Source organism: Nilaparvata lugens, chromosome 3, assembly GCF_014356525.2.
Source record: "Nilaparvata lugens isolate BPH chromosome 3, ASM1435652v1, whole genome shotgun sequence".
Taxonomy (NCBI): domain Eukaryota; kingdom Metazoa; phylum Arthropoda; class Insecta; order Hemiptera; family Delphacidae; genus Nilaparvata; species Nilaparvata lugens.
In genome coordinates, this window is record NC_052506.1 from 17,526,401 (window position 1) to 17,548,670 (window position 22,270).

Genomic DNA, 22,270 nt, shown 5'->3' on the forward strand with positions numbered 1-22,270 from the left:
AGGAGGTTATGTTTACCTTTAAATTTGAGCTAAGTGTTTTGTTGTTCCTTGTGCACTTTTTGAATTTTAGAATGCTCTTGAACTCTTGATTAGACCTATTACTTATCTATCTATGATGATATTTTTAATATCCTAAAAATATTTTATCATCTGTTGTTCTATTTAAATAAAAAATTTTAGCTAGCAGCTTACCTTGAGTTAGATAAACTTAGTGAGTTCAAGTTACTTATATAGTATTTTAAAATGATACAAACATTTCTGGTTCTCATTATCTGCTCAAGCCTTGGTATTTCTGAATCAGACATTAACATATTTGGACCTGGGTTAAATCCTGCTAAAGTCGTGATGCCTGCGAGATACTTTTTTTTAAACTTAGAAAGTTTTAAAAAGTCAATGTAAGTATTTTATCTTTTTTCAATTTTAATGAACAGATAATACCCACATCAAAATTTTATTATGCGCAAATTAATGACAAATGCACTAATGATAATTATCATCATTAAACGAAAATCCAAATTAAATACTGTAAATCACCCCAAAGACTACAGTGCTACCGTACTGCAAATATAGACAACAGAGTAAACAGCTAGATGGAAATTTGATAAGCGCTACAAAAATTATTTGTCGATCCTGGAATCGAACCCGGTACCTCCTAATTTCCGGGGTGATTTACAGCATTTAACTTGAATTGGATTTTTGTTTGATAATAATTATTAATTCATTAATTTAGAATTTTAATAAATGCAATATCTTAGTAATTTCCATCTGTAGACAAATGCCTATATTATGCTATACTATACAATAGTATTACCAAATAAGCATCAAGTTAATACCTAAAAATGTAAAGTAGGTACCTAAAAATTAGTGTCTTGCCAGATATTATTTCATAAAAATATGTTTCAGAGCGTGGATGAGGTTATGTAGCATATTTAGTTGTTATGTTGAGTCCATAAGGTGGGCATTGGACCCCCAGGGATATTTCAGGATTACACAAAAACAAGTAGCCTAGGCCTGCTAACAAAACTTGAGTTGAAAAGAGTAAAATAAAGATCACAGAACAAAAGTAGGTAGTCAAAAATATGTGCTTACCAAGCTGTTATAAAACATGAAAAACTTACGGTGTGAGTACAATATTGGATTATCATCCAATAATAAGTCTTTCAAGGCCCTACGATAAAAATGAATATTGATAACTTATAGAAAAACAACTACTATCTGCTTTGCTAGAGGAACAGGAAAGAGAAACAACTTTTCTTTACTTACTGCTATTAGAATGTTTGATTCACATCTATCCTGGCAGAATAGGTTAAATAATCCATTCAATAATTAATCTACTATGTCTATTTTCAACTCATAAATGAATGTAAGACAGCGATAAAGAATAAAAAAATACTGAGATAAGTCAACTGAATGCATGCTTGTGACTAATTCAGCTGCCTTTATCTATTAGTTGCTCGGCTTGACGACCATTTCCAATATAATACTTGTTATTTTAAGTCCATAATGTGATTACAAAACCACGTCAAAGTAAAATAAAATGAAAATGTAATACAAGAGCTATTGACAAGCTAATCACAACAAAAATGAATAGGAAATAAGAACTTACCAGCGATTTATTCAACATGACGAACTCTCTGAGAGCATACTATGAGTTTTCCACCACAGGCCGGCAGGTCTCAAGGCAGACCAAGAACAAGGTAAAAGAGTTACGGAAAATCAACGAGGAGAGAGGCATAATGAATACGTTGAACAGAGAGAACCCAAGCCTCATCCATAACAATCGCATAAAAACTGACCCCCAACTAGTCTGTGATCTGCTGAATGCTGCCTTTATTCAGCCCCCCATAAGGTCAACGATCACTCCCATGCTACATTGCTCAGATGAATCTAATGGAGCACCTTAAGGTGCGTTCAATACCATTACAAGTGGAGAACTGAGTAGACTCGTTGGGAGACTAAAGTCAAACAACTCCTCAGGTCATGATGATAAAAATATCACTGGGAACATGCTGAAATTTTGTGAACAGGAATTGAATAATTCAGTACTAGATACTGTCAATGCCTCTATTAATCAGGCAACTATACCACAAACTCTTGAAATTTCTAAGTTCTACCCAAAATTCAAAAATGGCGAAAAAAAGATATAATGTCTTACAACTGGCCAATAGCAAATCTGCCTCAAATTTCAGAAATAATGGAACGTGCAGTTTATGACCAATTGATTAAACACCTCGAAGTCAATAACCTAATAACGCGGCATCAGCATGGATTCAGAAAAGGACATAGTACTGCAAAAGCAACATCACAGTTTTGCAACAACTTAAATAAACTTTGGGAGGAGAAAAAAATCGGTATCAGGAATCTTCATTGATCTACAGAAGACATAATAAAATGGGACACTCTGAAGAAAAATCTGAAAAAATAGTTGGAAAAGCTCTACAGTGGCTGAAGGATTACCTCTCAAATAAAAAACAATATGTAGAACTATACCACCACAAACAGAACATTATTGTTCATTTCAAATCAACACTTCGAGCAGTAAACAGAGGTGTACTCCAAGGATCCATACTTTTACCATTGTTGTTCCTGATATACATTCTTGACTTTCCAATTGAAATAGACAGCAGAAACAGAGGTGTACCCCAAGGATCCTTACTTGGACCATTGTTGTTCCTGATATTCATTCATGACTTTCCAAATGAAATAGACAGCAGAAACAACTGCATACTCTTTGCCGATGACACTACAATACTGGTGCCTTATAATGATCTAGATTCAGCAAACACACTTGTCAACAAAACACTGCAAGAAGCCATCCATTTATGCAATAGATCACATCTATCTATCAATAAACAGAAAACCATACACGTTACTTTCCAACCAATCAACAACAGTGCAGAACTAACTCTCAATAGTAAAATTACAGCAGCGGCAGACACAAGATTCTTGGTCATCATTATCAACACAAACCTGACATGGCAGCCTTACATTGAACAACTCAGCAAGAAATTATCATCGGCAGTGTACGTGATTCAGAGACTGATTAACGTCGAGCGCTTAGCTCTAGGGACAAACTAATTCTGCTAAATCGCTCCAGCTGTACTATTCACTTGCTGCCCGAGCATAGCAGGCGTAAAACCGTGCTTTAAAGGTACACATACCAGCGGCTATTATTGTGTCTATAAAAGAAGTTTATTCATCAAGAACAGCGCTACAAGTTGCTATGAATTTGAAGTCTTTAGAACGAACATTGAATGTGAAAAAGGAGTTTAAATGCATAAAAATTTGATTTTTTTCAGATTTTCAAAAACAAAGTTGACGTAATTTTTGCTATATTGAAGAGGAGACTTGCATATTTTTCTAATCAGTAGTTTTTGTAGGGTATGTGTGCTATCTGCCTCAAAAAAGTGACTTTTGAAGCCCTATTGTTAGCTAACAGAAGATGATAAAAATATTTCAATTGCATAGATTATGTCCTAAGAACCTGTCCAATAGATTAGAAAAAGAAAAAAAAATGAAATTTTTTTTTCGGAAGAGAAGGCAGCTCTCACTGCATACCACGCTCTGTTCGCTTCCCACCTGAGATATGGCAACGTGGCCTGGGGATCAGCCTCGCAAGTAGCATACTGGTGATTCAGAAGAAGGCACTAAGAACCATCCTAGGGCTGAGCATGGTTGAGCATTGCAAACTGCAAGCCACTCTTCCAGAGATACAAGCTGCTTACAGTGACCTCGCTTTATATCCTGGAGACTATCACCATGACAAAGGCTCAGCCTATTTTTTCCTCCAATGTCATAATTATATTATGATTGTAGTATTGTGCACAATAAAAAAAAGAAGTAAGAAAGAGAGCATGCCCTGCACTTAGGAGACAAGCATCAACATGACACAGGAAATAATAAGGTCATGGATCTACCACAGCACCGCCTGAAACAATTTAAAGACTCTTCAATTTGCTGCCATCAAACGTGGAGGTTCTAGAGAACAATAAAATCTTCGCTGTCGCACTGAAGAGATATTTGACAGAACGACCATATTATATGCTGAGGGAATATGCGTATATTTGCAAGTGCACGTCGAATCATGCATGAGCCAAAAAACAAAATTTGTAAGGTGCCATTGAAAAACGTTGTGACTTGCATGTAGCTGCTCACACTGAACGCATCAGCAAGTGCAAGCGTTCATTGTGTGTTTCTATTGCTCTATCTAGCTTTAGTTTCTCATCTGCAAGCTTGGAAATGCATAACCAAGCGTTCACTTGCACATATACGCATCCATTGTGATTACACACTTGGGGGCGTATGCAGAAGCTCGGTTTAAACTGTGTCTAGAGTAAACGCGTTTAAAATAAACGCCGTTTGAACCACCAATCGGATGCTGAATAGAAACGAATTAGACATGCAGATTAAACGGCTTTATTGAAGCACAATGGTATGAGTTGTTTGACCTGATTTCTCATACATTGAATCAGAATTCAGAAACAAAACGTAAACATGATAATTTTGGCATTGATCATATTATGATTTGTTTTTATTCACCTCAGCTTCAGACTAAGGACTATGCTCCATTTTCATGATTTTGTCAATACAATATAATTGTGAAAGACAATAAAAGCATTTGATTTGGTTAGTATAAAGTATTAGTAATAAAATTTGAGCTATTATTAATCAATACTGGCTCACTGCTCATATCGTTTACGCATATTGCAAAGTTGAGCGTTTACTTTTGAGTGAGTTTAAACGGCGTTTACTGGCTAAAGATGGAATTAGCTTACGGATTCATGGTTTAAACTAGAGTTTAAATAATTGATGGGCCAGACGTAGCTTGAACAGAGCGCATCTGCATATGGGCCAAGCCTTTAAAATTTAGTTGAATGATAGTTGAACCAAAGTGAACTTATTGTGTAACTTGTTAAGCAAATGTTATATCTTAGACACACATTGTTCTATTGTATTTTAAAGCTTGATTTTTGTATGTTGTCTAATAGTGTACTATTATTGTGATTATTTGCCTGTAGGTCGATTGATGAAATTGAGAAGAAGCTATCTGTCCAGGTATTTGGCCAACATACATCGGGTCGCTCTGCTCGCATCTGGGTCAATGTGTTGAATCGCAATGATGGGCTTTTTGTTGTCAGATACAAACTTTATGAAACTTGCAAAAATCTGCAGATCGTTGTCAAGTTTAACAACAAACATATAAACGGTTCGCCTTTTGTTTTCAATGGTAAGACCAATATTTTGAAAAATATTTCGGTGTATGATATTGGTTATAATTTATTGCCTACTCGAGTTGATAGTTGTTTTCTATGCATTGTATATGAGTTCTCTTGTGTTTGGGAGGAAAACACCCTCCCTGGCTTTAAAAATTTGACATTCCTAAGTGGCTTCAACAGGTTTTATTCAATTTGCTATATTTAACCTGACTACATAGCTGACACAAAATTTTATGTTAGAATTATAAAATAATGGAGTGTTCCGTGGTTTAGTGGATAGAGTGCTTGCGTAGCAGCATAGAGATCCCGGGTTCAAACCCTCTCATTAGCAAAAGTTTTTTAACCAGATCACTCCCGTGTTATCGGATGGCTTAAATTATATATCCAGGCGGTGGGACCTTCCCGCAAGGGACTCCCCTCAAACAAAAGCCATACGAATTTACTTTTATAAAATAATCCTTTTTTGTAATTTTAATTATTGTTAGCTACAACTAGAGAAGTGCACCAAGAATCATTGATTGATAGCAACAAATTAGAGTACATATTGCATAGAATCACTTAAGAGGAGGTTTACTTTTACTTCTTTGGTCCTCCCAAGAAGAGGGATAGTATACGGTTAGTTTATATCCATCACATATATAAAATACGCAGGGTTGACCACTCCCCAAATCCGTGGACGCACCCACACTAAATTTGAAAAAATCAGCTCTTACCCCACTTCCCATAAATTGGAAACTTGGCAGTCATTTTAAAAGCTTGAAACTTTGTTTGCCCCCCCAAGATTTGATTTTTGCAAAAAGAATTTCGAGATCACAGTCCTGGGAACCCCTGAAATACGTTTGCAATTATTTTAGTGCAACTAATGACACTATGAAGAGACACTATGCTGCTTCAAATGAGGGCTTCCAGCAGTTCATAAAACTTATTTATCCAGATTTTTCACTTGAAATGCACTATACAGTGCGTTTCGTAGACACTGTTTTCTTAAAACGTTTTTCCTTTTCCTTGTACCGGACCCTGATCATCATGATTGGTGTGGCATGGAGAATTCACAGTTTTGTAGTATCATGACAGCAGGTATACGGGATAGTAGATTTGTGGGAAATAGAGCTAGAGAGGAATTGGATTGGAGACAATCTTCAAGCTTTTATATTATACGTTCAATAATTTAATTCTAATGATTTATGATGTGAAGCTTGTTGGTCAACGAAGACTCTTTTTACCCATCAATATTTTATATGGGAGTTACAGAGGATAGATCATTGTAACACTTGAGATGCACGATTTATCTGATGACTTTCCTTTTTATTTTAGAAACCATTCAGGCAGAACATTGTTATTGCCCGGAGCGCGACTTTGAGAGTTGGCTTACGGATTATGGATGTTTAAATAATGAGACAAACTATTCGCAAATTGAAGAGGATCTAAAGCCATTTAAAGACATCGATTTCAATTCTTTTCGACCTGAGTTTGTCAAGAAATTTGATCGTCCAGCTAGCATGAGCGTATGTAATTATGTCGTCTTGAACAATCAGGTAAGCGTATTTTATAATCCTCTTCAATACATTAAATTTAGGATATTTACCAATCACTTCAAAACAGTTAGATCATTTTTTTGTAATAATTGTACAAAAAATGTTCAATATGATTTCCCAGGTATTCATTTTATTCATTTGATATCTTCACATCAGCCTAAATGTTTATTGTTGACTGATTGCAGATGATTCTCCGGTTACTAATGCTTCATCACACTTAATATAAACTATATAAATTTAGTACAGAATTAGCCTCTTTCAACAGCTAGTCAACAAGTCTATCTTCTAGTATCATTCAAATGGAGCATAACTCTGATCCTCGAAATAAACATTTACTAATATTATTGCAATCAATCTCACTAACACTAATCACTGTCGAAAGAGGTATTATCTCTGTTGCTAAAAATGATTCTATTCCAAACATAATTATGTTTACTCCATTCTCATTATTTAGTTTTTCTCCTCTTGATAGCAATACTTGTAAAATGATCGACTCTACAGTGAGATCCACTTTATACTGTCAGCATTGCTTATGAATAATTTAAATGCTTCCCATTCAACCAATGCTGACAGTTTGAGGTGACAGTCCTGGGAAACACTGAAATATGTTTGCAATTTTAGTGCAACTAATGACACTATGAAGAGACACTATGCTGCTTCAAATGAGGGCTTCCAGCAGTTCATAAAACTTAGTTATCCAGATTTTTCACTTGAAATGCATTATACAGTGCGTTTCGTAGACACTGTTTTCTTAAAACGTTTTTCATTTTCCTTGTACCGGACCCTGATCATCATGATTTGTGTGGAATGGAGAATTCACAGTTTTGTAGTATCATGACTGCAGGTATACGGGATAGTAGATTTGTGGGAAATAGAGCTAGAGAGGAATCGGATTGGAGACAATCTTCAAGCTTTTATATACGGTACGTTAAATAATTTCATTCTAATGATTTATGATGTGAAGCTTGTTGGTCAACGAAGGCTCTTTTTACCCATCAATCTTTTATATGGGAGTTACAGAGGATAGATCATTGTAACACTTCAGATGCACGATTTATCTGATGACTTTCCTTTTTATTTTAGAAACCATTCAGGCAGAACATTGTTATTGCCCGGAGCGCGATTTTGAGAGTTGGCTTACGGATTATGGATGTTCAAATAATGAGACAAACTATTCGCAAATTGAAGAGGATCTAAAGCCATTTAAAGACATCGATTTCAATTCTTTTCGACCTGAGTTTGTCAAGAAATTTGATCGTCCAGCTAGCATGAGCGTATGTAATTATGTCGTCTTGAACAATCAGGTAAGCGTATTTTATAATCCTCTTCACTACATTAAATTTAGGATATTTACCAATCACTTCAAAACAGTTAGATCATTTTTTTGTAATAATTGTACAAAAAATGTTCAATATGATTTTCCAGGTATTCATTTGATATCTTCACAACAGCCAAAATGTTTATTGTTGACTGAGTGCAGATGCTTCTCCGGTTACTAATGCTTCATCACACTTAGAGCCGGTTTCTGAGCTCGGGATTTGGCTAAGTTCTAGACTTTAAACAGCTGGAGTCAGAAAATTGGTTTTCCTAAACGGGGCGTAGTGTTAGTCATTATCATAGTCACGTTTGAATTAAAGTTCAAAAAACTAGAAAATTGAATAGAAAATAAAATATAAAAAAATAGTGTAAAGTTTCAGCTATTTTGAATTATTTAGAAATGTTTAATTTCGTCAAGAAATAACGTTTCCAATTATAGAAATGAGAAAATGAAAACTGCGACTACTGTTATAGAAACTGCGACTAGGCCCCGTTTTGGAAAGCTAATTTTCTGACTCTAGCTTTTTAAAGTCTAGAACTTAGCTAAATCCCGAGCTCAAAACCGGCCGTTAATATAATTTACTAGCTTACCCGGCGAACTTCGTACCGCCAAAAAGTCAATGTATCTCATGTCTTGACTTTATTTGGTGAAACATGAATTTATCTGACAATTAATATTTTCATTTACATCTCAATATGGACTTCCTATGTGCTTAAAACTACCGAAGTGCACCAAGAATCATTGATTGATAGCAACAAATTAGAGTACATATTGCATAGAATCACTTAAGAGGGGTTTACTTTTACTTCTTTGGTCCTCCCAAGAAGAGGGATAGTATACGGTTAGTTTATATCCATCACATATATAAAATACGCAGGGTTGACCACTCCCCAAATCCGTGGACGCACCCACACTAAATTTGAAAAAATCAGCTCTTACCCCACTTCCCATGAATTGGAAACTTGGCAGTCATTTTAAAAGCTTGAAACTTTGTTTGCCCCCCAAGATTTGATTTTGTGCAAAAAGAATTTCGAGGTCACAGTCCTGGGAACCCCTGAAATACGTTTGCAATTTTAGTGCAACTAATGACACTATGAAGAGACACTATGCTGCTTCAAATGAGGGCTTCCAGCAGTTCATAAAACTTATTTATCCAGATTTTTCACTTGAAATGCACTATACAGTGCGTTTCGTAGACACTGTTTTCTTAAAACGTTTTTCCTTTTCCTTGTACCGGACCCTGATCATCATGATTGGTGTGGCATGGAGAATTCACAGTTTTGTAGTATCATGACAGCAGGTATACGGGATAGTAGATTTGTGGGAAATAGAGCTAGAGAGGAATTGGATTGGAGACAATCTTCAAGCTTTTATATTATACGTTCAATAATTTAATTCTAATGATTTATGATGTGAAGCTTGTTGGTCAACGAAGACTCTTTTTACCCATCAATATTTTATATGGGAGTTACAGAGGATAGATCATTGTAACACTTGAGATGCACGATTTATCTGATGACTTTCCTTTTTATTTTAGAAACCATTCAGGCAGAACATTGTTATTGCCCGGAGCGCGACTTTGAGAGTTGGCTTACGGATTATGGATGTTTAAATAATGAGACAAACTATTCGCAAATTGAAGAGGATCTAAAGCCATTTAAAGACATCGATTTCAATTCTTTTCGACCTGAGTTTGTCAAGAAATTTGATCGTCCAGCTAGCATGAGCGTATGTAATTATGTCGTCTTGAACAATCAGGTAAGCGTATTTTATAATCCTCTTCACTACATTAAATTTAGGATATTTACCAATCACTTCAAAACAGTTAGATCATTTTTTTGTAATAATTGTACAAAAAATGTTCAATATGATTTCCCAGGTATTCATTTTATTCATTTGATATCTTCACATCAGCCTAAATGTTTATTGTTGACTGATTGCAGATGATTCTCCGGTTACTAATGCTTCATCACACTTAATATAAACTATATAAATTTAAGTACAGAATTAGCCTCTTTCAACAGCTAGTCAACAAGTCTATCTTCTAGTATCATTCAAATGGAGCATAACTCTGATCCTCGAAATAAACATTTACTAATATTATTGCAATCAATCTCACTAACACTAATCACTGTCGAAAGAGGTATTATCTCTGTTGCTAAAAATGATTCTATTCCAAACATAATTATGTTTACTCCATTCTCATTATTTAGTTTTTCTCCTCTTGATAGCAATACTTGTAAAATGATCGACTCTACAGTGAGATCCACTTTATACTGTCAGCATTGCTTATGAATAATTTAAATGCTTCCCATTCAACCAATGCTGACAGTTTGAGGTGAATCTCACTATAGACACAATAATATTCCATTTTGATAATCTCACTATAGCGAGGTCCACGTTATAATGGCAGTGGTATTGCTATCCTTGTTTATCATTCAACAAAGCGAATAGCGCTATCTCTTTCTCGCTTTGCTCTGTTGCCAGATCGTCTTTTAACAATGTAGAATTAATAATTAACAAAATATTTCATCTTAATTATGAAAATTCATTATGAAATTATTTTAAAATATTATTTCTTGCTCAATAAAATATAATTGATTTTAAACGAGAATGAACAGTTAATATTACATCAATAAACCTATATCAGCTACCGTCTGTAGAAGGTATTGACAAGACAGAGAATCGGCATCGTTGTTCCCCTATCTTTCTTTACTGCCAATATAACGTGGACCTCACTATAATAGCGTTGAAATACAATTTTTGTCCTAATAAAATTGTAGCTTTACAGGAAGTGCTACGGCCAACATGTTGGCTTCAAGATGTTCATGGATGCAATTCTGTTGTCGCTGACTAGAAAAGTTCGACTTCCTGACTTTGAGATTTTTGTTAATCTTGGAGATTGGCCATTGATGAAGAAAGGGGATACACCCATTTACCCTTTATTCTCGTGGTGTGGCTCCCACAGCACTCACGATATTGTAATGCCAACTTATGACATTACTGAATCCTCACTGCAAGCAATGGGAAGGTGAGTAATGAGATTATTTACCTAATTCGAAATATCTGGTAGTACGCTATCTCATACTATATTTTTAACATACTTTTTGACTGTCATTCTGCTTCATCAGCCTGCACACGTTAGTAATTAATCATAGGTACAGCACTAGAAACAGAGATAAACTTTTACATTTGCAAAGCCATAGACTTGAGCTCTACAAGAAGAAGCCCACATACATAGGAGCCAAGTTCTATAACAAGCTACCGACGCAAACCCAACAAGAGCCGAATCCCAATAAATTCAAATTGGAATTGAAGATATATTTAACTGAAAGAGCTCTTTATAATATCGAAGAATATCTTAATGAATGAGATCAGCTCCTACGAGTTGAATTATATTGTATGTTTGTATTGTTGTATTCTGTAGATGTTTTATTTGTTTTTTGTTCTATTTTAAATTGTATCTAATCAAATATATATTTTTGACACTATTCATTGTATACACTGTACACATTTATGAATAAAGTAATTATGAAATGAAATGAAACTATAGTGGCTTCCATTATAACTCGCCGCCATTAGTGGTGGCTACTAAACTTCCGTCTATTGTCCCTGTGAGAACGGGGTCGTCTGATAATGTTCCTGTATGATGGCGGCTGTATGATACTTATGGCGGCCACTAGTGGGCACCACTATTGTTTCCGTGTGTAGGGTGATTGAGGCTAGAAATTTTAGAAGATGATCTCAATGAATTGCAGGGAATAAGGCCAGTGTGAAGGCCAACTATCTGCCATTAGTTGTCCTTGGAGATTATTTTCCAATATGTCAGCATTCCTTCTAAACATCAAAGCTTCTTCCTATTTAACCAATGCTAAAAGTTCAAAGTTAACGTCGCTAAAATAGGTTTGCTTGTTAATTTGTTTATAATGTTGTTCATCAGCAAATTTACATATTAATAGGAATTTAATTGTACCATAATTTGTGACTTAGTTCCGTTATGGTATTACGTCATGCTTCTAGCCATTCCGCATCTAGCCATTGTCCTCGTGGGGCTCCTTGCGAAATAGCCATGTTTTTTCAAGCACTCGCTCTACTAAAAATTAGAGCTTCCACACTTTTTGCCCTCCCACAACGGACCAAAATAACTCACAATGTGACTGTATGGATAATTTGAGGAGCTGTGACGGCATCACTTGAAGTTATGTGGAACGGTATGTTCCATAATCCGTGTAGTGAACATTATTCATTGTGCATTTATTGGTGTAAATATGTCTTAATGATGACAGATAATAAAATGATTAATTCAGTAAAAATGTTCAATTAAATTAATCTCTTAACACTCATGTTTATTATGATTGCCTTCATTATTTGTGTTGCAGAGTGAGCTTGGACATGCTGTCTGTTCAAGGAAATATAAATAAAGTTTGGAATGACCGAGAAGCGAAGGCGTTCTGGAGAGGGCGTGACTCCAGCGAAGAGCGTCTCAAATTGATCGAAATTTCGCGTCAACATCCACACCTCATCAATGCTTCTCTCACTAATTTCTTCTTCTTTCATCATCTTGAAAACCAGTACGGACCAAAAACAAAACATATATCGTTTTTCAAATTTTTCGATGTATGTATGTGAAATTGGTTTATGCATGCTTCATTTTCCAACCCACGACTAGGATTCTAAATATAGGTACTAATCTATTACTAACGTATACCTGAAATTCAAAAACGAATTTGCTTGAAAAACACTAAAAAATGCTTGATTTTCCAAATCGTAATTAGGATTTATAATCTATTTCTAACAGTATTTTTTATTTCAACTGATCCTCAATCTAAATAACTCGAACACGTTTTCCTTTTTTACTATTTTCTTGCAATGTTTGGGACAAATACAAACTTATTGCTCATCTCTATCCAGATAGAGATTTAATCGAAAATTGTCAAACTTTTCAATAAATTATACATTTTAAAATTTCAACTAATGTGCTCTCAAACTCCTAACATAGTAATTCACTCTTACATTATTACAAATTGCCAATTTTCGCTTAGTTTTCTCGTAATCTGCAATTTCATATTCAGGCTATAGTATTTAGAATAATTGAACAAGTTTCCCACTATCATTTTTATCAGTGTTGACTTACCCGAAAATTATCCAAAAATGTCTAGTGCATCTCGTGGCAAACTTTTGTAGTTATCAACATTCTATTGAATAAGAAAAAACTGAAAATTCATCAAAAAATGTTTTATGGTTTTCAAAACTCTATTATCTCATGCCTCATACCTTTGAACAGCAGTGTTGGGAGATTCTGTTCCAACATTCAACTCTCATTTGAAATCAAATTCGGTTACCTCATAGAACCAAGATTTTATAACAACTCAGTACCTCAATAACAACAGCCTTAACCCCTAAATTACATTTTTCTGCTTTCAACAGTTTTGACCTGCGCTGAATGCCATGTCAAGGCCAGGTTTTCTCGACTCCAGTTGACGTTTCAGTTACTCAAGGTAGGTTGACGGAAGAATGGACCTTGAGCCTTGTTTGAACACTTATTTGAACAGGTTACAGATACATGAAAGTTACCACACGGACATGACCTCACGGTTGAAGCTACATGCTTGTAACGGCCTCCAGTACAGTAACTAGAACGTCTATTAGAGTCGTGAAAACAAGGCTCCTATTCGCAAAAGAAAAAATCCTAGTGAATGAGTTTCACAAAATACCGAGTGAAAAGATTTTGGTTTCGCTTACTTTGATACAAGTCTTCATTTATTAGTAATTTAATGATAGTGACTGCAAAGTTTATGGAGTTTAGTGTGACTAATATTTAGAAATTAATCTTGAAAGTTAGAACCTTTTATATTATTTTGGAATGAAAACAGTATTTTCAATTTATTTTGGGTTTCTTTTCACAGTATAAATATCAAATAAATTTGGATGGAACTGTAGCAGCGTATAGATTTCCATATCTTCTATCTGGAGGATCATTAATTCTGAAACAAGATTCGGAATACTATGAGCATTTCTATCGGAATCTGAAGCCAAAGCAGCATTATGTAGCTGTGAAGAGAGACTTGTCCAATCTGATAAAGAAAATAGACTGGGCCAGAGAGAATGACGAGAAAGCTGAAAAGATAGCCAAAAATGGTCAGCAATTTGCGCTGAATAATCTTTTACCTCAGCATATTTTCTGCTATCATGCAGTTTTATTCCACGTAAGTACTATATTTTTCTAGCTAGCTGAAATTTATTCAACCAACAGGCTAAGCTTGAATAATATTTCGTTCATTCTTATAACATTTTATTCAATTGAAGAACTCTTGTTAGAAGAGTGATACAATAATTTGCACACTATTTTGCTGAGAGTGATGCTCACATGAGCTCTATGCTTGTGCGTGACACTCACATTGTCCTATTATAATTTCATCAGTCCTTACGTTCTACTGAAACATTGAAAGCAACATTTAGAACTGGCAGTATTACTCTCATACATTAAAATAATTGAAAACGAAGAGTTCAATACAATTACTGTTATATTTTCAGCTGCAAGAGCAATAAATACTTGTTTGTATTAGAGATTTCCAATTTATTTAAAATTATGTACTAGTGTCTAGTAACACGTAGTAATAATAATAAATATCGGCTGGTTCAGGTCTGGTGTCAGAGTTTTCAGGTCGCACCTGATCAATTTCAGGGCCTCTGACATGACCTTACAACTGTTTTTAGGCATCCGGACCGACGACTTAACGTGATCATCCGAGAGTGGCCCGGGCCGGAATTTGAACCCGGGTCTCTGAATTATTATAAATCCATTACATAGGTACTGGTTGATATTTCTTTCAGTCACACATTCATATTATTTTTTTTCTATAAACTTAAACTGATTGTGGCTTAAATGCATAAAATATTGTCATACATGACATCAAAACCCATTAAATTTTATTGAAGTATTATTTATTTTTGTGAGTTGAAAATCTGGTCGCGGATTCAATTATTAAATGTAATTGATAAAGATTCAAATTCTCGAAAACCCAATTACGCAGGTTTAAACTGCCCGAACTGTGACAGCCTATAATTGAATTCTCAAGACAGAATCCTTCAGGTGAGCAATGCCTTGACTCAACAACTATACTTCACAAACGGTTTAAAGAATAGAAAGAAAAATTCAAAATCTATTTATGTGAAAAAACATGCAGCCTTGATTCACAGACCAAAAGTCTACTCACTCTTGTTTGTATAGCATGGAGCTAAAAATCATAATATTGCCTTCACGAAACGTGATAAAACACACGTTTCATCTTTGCACATTGGAGATCTTCTCGCTTTATCAATTACATTTAATAATTAAATCCGCGACCAGATTTCCAACTCACAATATAATATTTCAATAAAATTGAATTGGTTTTGATGCCATGAATGACAATATTCTATACATAAAGGTAAACAGGTTGTTGTGCTGCTTTGTTGATTATGAGAAACTTTTGGGATCTTGCAAGGTTGGCAATTCGCTATCAAATAATGTTCATTTTTATTATTATTTTTTTGCTGAGGGTGATGTCCACAAGATTTCTAGACTTATGAATGGGTAATGATACATAGGTAAGGACATACAATTTTAGGTGGATTCCGATCCACCGGGAAGCGATTTTTCAACTCATATCATATTCAGAGCAGTTGGCCCGAGTGGTCACTCTGCTAACAGGAGTAGCAGGCGAATGATTCTTAACTTATTCAAGCGATAGCTTATCAGCGCGACCACTGAGTCAAACCGCTTCCCAATTGAGTGTGATGTTTAGTTATTTTTACATAATATAATTACAAGATTATGTTCAAGTTTGTTTATTCATATTTAAAAAGTTATGAATTTATTTAGTTGGTTATGTCTAATAAGAGATACTTAAATCTCTTATTTGTTTGACAAACAAAAATAAGTAGTTGAGTTGTTATAAGTATGTATTACCTACTGTGAACATATTCACTAGTACAACATAGTAAAATAACTTTTTATTTCAATAGGAATGGAGCAAAAAAATAGTGAGCCCCATCAGGGTGAATGACGGAATGGAACAAGTGCCTCAACCGTCCACCGATGATGACCAAGACTGCTTTTGCGATGAGGAGCTTCCTGAAACAAACACTATGAAAGATGAATTATGATATAGCATTTTAGCCCAAGTTGATGTACGTTCATCATTGTTACCTATACAATCAATTCATTAATTATCATGACTATTTGTATTTTTGTAATTGCTCTAACTTGAGAAATTAAATAATTGTATAACAAAAAAAAACATTTGTGCATATTCCTATAAAACTATAGACCTATATCAAATATCTTTCGTCACATAAGATATAGATTTATATTAGATTTTTCAATGAATATAGAATTTTGCAATTATGAGTAGATTTGAATAAAGTTCCTTTAAACTGAGTCTCAATGAATGCTATTTATTGTGAAATAGTGTGTTTGAGCTATTAGATAAATTCAGCAGAAGCCGAATCCATGAAAAGTCAGGTTTTTGGCGATAAATTGTATATTATTTTTATAGAGTGTGTTGTCTGTCCGGTGCAATCATAAAGGCCAAGTGCATTTAACATAATATTATTTCACTTGTTTTACCTTCTTTTGATTCTGTGAATGTTTTTTTTTCAATTGAGTCGATTAAATAACAATGTTATATTTGACCTCAGTGTTGGGAATAATCATCTCTGATATTTAAAAATTAGTAGCAGATTGAAGACAGGTTCAACTATATGGCAATACTGGACAATGCCCAGTAGTCTTCTTTCCTTGTTGATAGCTATGGCATTTAACAACAAACGATATAATAATAAGCTCTAATTTCTTTATTCTGGCTAATATATCGATTACGATTATTATTCAGGACAAGTTCCCCCAAAATGACAGTTGTATCCTACCTCCTATACCTGACTTCCTTGAATAAATTGGCATAACAACATAGTAAGATGACTTCAAAAATGGATTGAAATAAATAGTTGACGTACCGTAAGATATAATGTACTAGTAATGGAAAACCTTGAATTCTTGTGATACACGTCTACTCTATACTCAAAATTAAATTCCTATAGTGAGGTCCACGTTATAATGGCAGTGGATAAAGATAGAAGAATAGCGATACCGATTCTCTGCATTAATTAATTATATTTCTACACTGTCAAAAACGTAATTGGCATCGTTGTGGACCTGGAAAAGGATAGTACCACCGGCTTTGTTGAATGATAGACAAGGATAGCAAAACCAAAGTTGATCAAATACAGCCATTATAACGTGGACCTCACTATAGTCATGTTCACTTGTTTTTTTCAAATGCAATGAACAAGTACTTGGGGTTTTGGCTAGATAAGAGAAGGTGCTGCATAGATAGGCTTTAGGGATAGAGTATTGTTTGGTGAGGCTTTTGTTTTATTTCTGCAATTGAGTTAATCTTGCATTAGTAGGTAGGCTACATAATCAATCTCATTAGCCATGAAATAAGCTACGGTATGAAATGTATTTTTTTGTTTGGAATCTTTCTGCTTTACCTAACTTTATTGCAAATGAGGAAAATCTGAATGAAACTGAACTCAATACGTGTGATGGTTTTAGGATGTAATAAATAAACGTAAGCTGAAAAATTATGCGAAAGCGGTTGGTTCGTCAGCTAAACCGACGAAATTGTTGCAGGATGACAGAGAAACGAGAACTAAGCGCCTAAATATCGACAAGGGACTTCGTAAGGTTGTGATTGGTGCTGGAAGTGACAGTTCTATTTTGACTGGGACTAAGAGGGCCTGGTTTCATCAGGAATACAAATACAGAGTGGAACAACTGTTGATGCAGTCAAGGAATTTGTGCAAAACACTTTTGCTGATACAAACTGTGTTGTTGAAAAACTGGAGACAAAGGGTTTAAGTGACAGCTTCAAGAATGGTATTGACTTTGAAAAGAAGAAATCTTTCCTGGGTGGTGAACTTTGGCCTCGAAATGTAACAATTAAACGTTTTTTATTCAAGAGAACCTTGGGGCAGCTAATCACATAGCGTCTGATCCAATTAGGAAGACAAGTACCAGTAAAGGCCCTGTGGCATCTGAGATTAATTTCAAAATTCTCTTCAGTAATGTGCAGTGTCTCAACTTGGCGAAGAAACTTGATATTGAATTGGCAATATGTGGGGTTGATTACAACATATTATGCCTTGTGGAGCACTGGCTATGTGTTGATCAACTGAAAATGGTAAATTTTGATGACTATTTACTGGTTAGTTCATTCAGTCGAATCACCCATATACATGGAGGAGTAGCAATCTTTGTATCCAAGGATGTACTTGGCCAAAATAAAGCAAGAAATGTGGATTTGAATATCTATCACCATTGTAAGGAGCTTGATTTTGAGTTTGCTTGTATTACATTGTTGGAGCCCAAGATAATAATTGTAAATGTGTACCGTTCACCCAATGCTGACCCAAATTATTTCATAGAACATCTGGAACAGGTTATTTTCCACCTAGTGAAGAAAATGCCAAATCATCATATTGTTATAGGTGGTGATTTTAATTTCAATTTTCTTGATGATGCATCCACAAATACTGCAACTTTTGTTAATCTAATGAGGTCCCTGAATTTGTACTGCACTGTGAGACAACCCACGAGAAAGGAAGCCTGTCTAGATAATGTGGTAACAAACTTGCCACAGTGTTTGTACAGAGTTGCAGTGGAGAGTTATGCCTTGAGTGACCATGAGTCTATCTGTTTCTCTGTGGATGAAAGGAGCTCTGATCTTTCTGGGAATGATCCTCCTGAGGAAATTATGGTGCGCCCAATTGCAAAGAGTCAGCTGAACCACTTCTCGCACCTCTTGTCACTGGTGAACTGGAACGAAATGGGTAGTAACACCTGGCCCTGCAGAGGAAAATTTCAACAAATTTTTCAGTCGATTCAAGTATCTCTTTGACAAGGTTTTTCCTGTCAAAATACAAAAACCAAACCATAGAAATAAGCCCTGTTGGATGAACCAAGAATTGGTTGTTCTCAAGAACTGGGTCATTGTGGCCTATGATCGGTAAAGAAATCTCAAGACAAATGATGCCAAGCAAATGTATTTAATGCTCAAGAAAGATTACAAAGAAATACTTCTAAAAGCTAAACAAAATGCAAATGCACAGCTTATAAACTCTTCACAAAAAAAGTGCTCAGCTGCATGGAGAGTCATAAGAAGAGAAATAGGGACTCCAGGAAGAACTACGAGGATCAAGCCAGACGTTTTCAACTCCTACTTTGTGGACTCAGTTAAGGCAGTTCGTCATTCTATAGGCACTCCAGAAGTATCAGCCCTGCAGTTTCTGAATGCTGTGCCCAAGCCTGAGACAGCTTTCTCACTTCGACCGGTTTCATGTGAGGAGGTGTTGGAAATTGTTGGTGAATTGAAGAGTTCAAATAGTAGAGACTTTTTTGGCATGTCAGTAAATCTGATCAAGAGTGTCATTTTGAAAATCCTTATACCCCTGACCTCTTGCCTGAATGCATGTATCACAGAGGGTGTCTTCCCTACTATTCTGAAGATCGCTAAGACCATTCCAGTGCATAAGAAGGGATCATTTGATATGCCTGGTAATTTCAGGCCTATCTCTATCCTGCCAGTCATCTCTAAAATCCTTGAATCTATTATTAAAAAGCAGTTATGCTGCTACTTCGAGAGCACTGGTTTGTTTGTAGATGCTCAGTTTGGTTTTAGAGTTGGCAGAACTACAGCCCAGGCAGTTGGAAGGCTGGTAGGTAACCACTATTCTGGAGGGTTTTGAGAACCGTGTTTTCACCGGATTGACATTGTGTGATCTGAACCGTGCTTTTGACACTGTTGACCACCAAACTCTTCTGTTCAAGCTGGATTTCTATGGAGTCACAGAGGGGACATTGAAGCTCATCAAGTCTTATCTGTCAGATCGTAGCCAGGCAGTTCAGGTGAATGGAAGGTTATCTGGGTTGGAAGCAATTCTTCATGGGGTTCCCCAAGGATCCATATTGGGACCCCTACTTTTCATTATCATGATGAATGATGTTCCATCAGTGTTGGGTAACAGGTTGATTGCATGCAGATGACACCACATTGTATGATGTCAATAAATCAGTGGAAAATCTGAATGTAGAAATGAGTCAGTCTCTGAGTACCGTCTCAGCTTGGTTTGAGTCCAAATATCTCAAACTAAAAAATGAGGATAAGACTCAAAGGATAATATTTGGCTTGAGAAATGTCACAGATCAGGCGAGAAGTGTTGGACTCTGGGTTTCCATCTGGATTCGAAATTGACATGGAACCCACATATCAACTTCATATGTACAAAGCTGTCCAGAGTAATCTACCTACTCAGGCAGCTGATGCTGTGTGTACCTAAAAGCTATGTGAGGACTGCATATATCTCTTTCTTCCAAGGAATAGTGATGTATGGTATGGAACACTGGGGTGCAGCCAGCGGCATTGATAGAGTTCTCCTACTGCAGAAGAGGGCCATCAGAATCACCACGGGGTCTGGCACAATTGATCATTGTCGTCCACTGTTTTGTGCAGAATCGGTCATGACAATCATCTGCCTCTACATCTTCATATCCCTTAAAAAAATCAAGGACAGCCTGGAATGTTTGAGCCTGAGGAGTGACTTTCATGACCACAACACAAGAGGCAGAAGCCTACTCAACCTGCCTTTCACAAGACTGAGTAGGATGAAAAATAGCCCTGGTAGCCTCAGCATGAGGCTTTTCAACCGGCTGCCAGCATCAGTGAGGACTCTTACAACACAGCAGTTCAACAAATGCACCCATGCATTCCTTGTGAAAACCCCTCTGTATTCAATAAGGGAGTTTTTTGATATCCCAAATGCTGCCATCAAAAAATTTTATTCATGAACTTTATAAGATACTGTTCTTTTTTCATGTGATATTGTCTTTTTTGCACCAAAGACTTTTGCTTTTAATATAGGCTTTATCAATTTCTCCTTTGTTGATATATATGTTTTGTATGCTTGTTTTATGACGAACCAATTGTTACAATTAGCTTACAAGGTAATAAAGATCATTCATTTATTTCAATGATTCATTAATACCATAACCATACTCTTATTGCACAATCTACATTCGTGTATCAGTAATAATTATTATTGTCCTACATAAATATTATTTTTCCATTTTATTCATTTTTTAAGCTAGAATGCTAGCGCCGTGAGTTTCGTTTGTATTTAAATAGCATAAAATGATATTTATACAAGGAATTCAGATTAAGCTCATATCAGAGAGAATATCGAATACTATAATTGAGGGGCCTAGATGCAAAAGTCACATTCTCCATTTTTTTGAGAAATTGAGTTATTTATATGGCTGTGTTCGTATTTTAAAGGGGAATCAGACTGTCTGGTTGTTTTGTAGCAAAACTCACTTTTACAGACCTAAAAATAGTATTGAAAATCACGATTTGGATCAAAAGTCACATTTACCAGTCGATGTTTTGCAGCAAAACTCACACTCTCCAGTTAAGCCAATCACAGGGCATCTGAAGGTTGCAAAGCATCATGGGTGTGCTCAGTTCATTGCTCTCAGTGCTCTGTTTCGGTCTGCACTTTTGTTGGTTAGATTCATTTGTTTTGATCGTCCACTTCAATTTGATAGATTATTATTTTGAATTAGTTCAATATCCAAGTAGTAAGGAATTCAATGGAAGAACAAGTCAAGATTTTTACTGGACTGACTAGAGAGAAGAAAATATCTCTTGATAAGTGGAAGCGAAATGCTGCAAAAAAGCATGGTGATATTCAATATGGAACCACTCATTATTCCAAAATCTAACTCATTAAACAAACAAAAAAGGACGATGTGAATAATTTGTTGGAAAAACACTATGGTAATCAGTGGAGGAAAAATAAAGAGTTGATTTTCTATAGAAAAATTATTGATGGAGCTGCTGATAAAGATGAAGAAGAGCCAACATGTGAGCCGTTTCAGGAAATAAATTACATCAATGTTTGATGTCATACATTAATCATTATTGTTAATGTCATTCTTATTTGTACTACTATGAACAGTCTTTTTTCATAATGTATTTGAAATATTATGTAAATACTTGTTATTTTTTCATGAGGATGAAGAAGAGCCTTAAGAGCCTTTTCCAGAAATAAATTACAGCAATGTTTGATGTCAAACAGAAATGACTAATAATATTTCATGC

At 35.4% G+C, this 22,270-nt stretch overlaps 1 protein-coding gene across 1 annotated transcript; it reads left to right on the plus strand.

The window, feature by feature from the left end:
* LOC111049755 (protein O-glucosyltransferase 2) lies at nt 1-16,351 on the plus strand. Its single transcript, XM_039423132.1, has 7 exons — nt 1-395; nt 5,019-5,227; nt 6,531-6,751; nt 10,853-11,100; nt 12,449-12,686; nt 13,976-14,275; nt 16,077-16,351. The coding sequence occupies exons 1-7, from the start codon at nt 244-246 to the stop codon at nt 16,215-16,217; spliced, it is 1,509 nt and encodes a 502-aa protein (XP_039279066.1). The 5' UTR covers nt 1-243; the 3' UTR covers nt 16,218-16,351.
* Nucleotides 16,352-22,270: the final 5,919 nt, after the last annotated feature.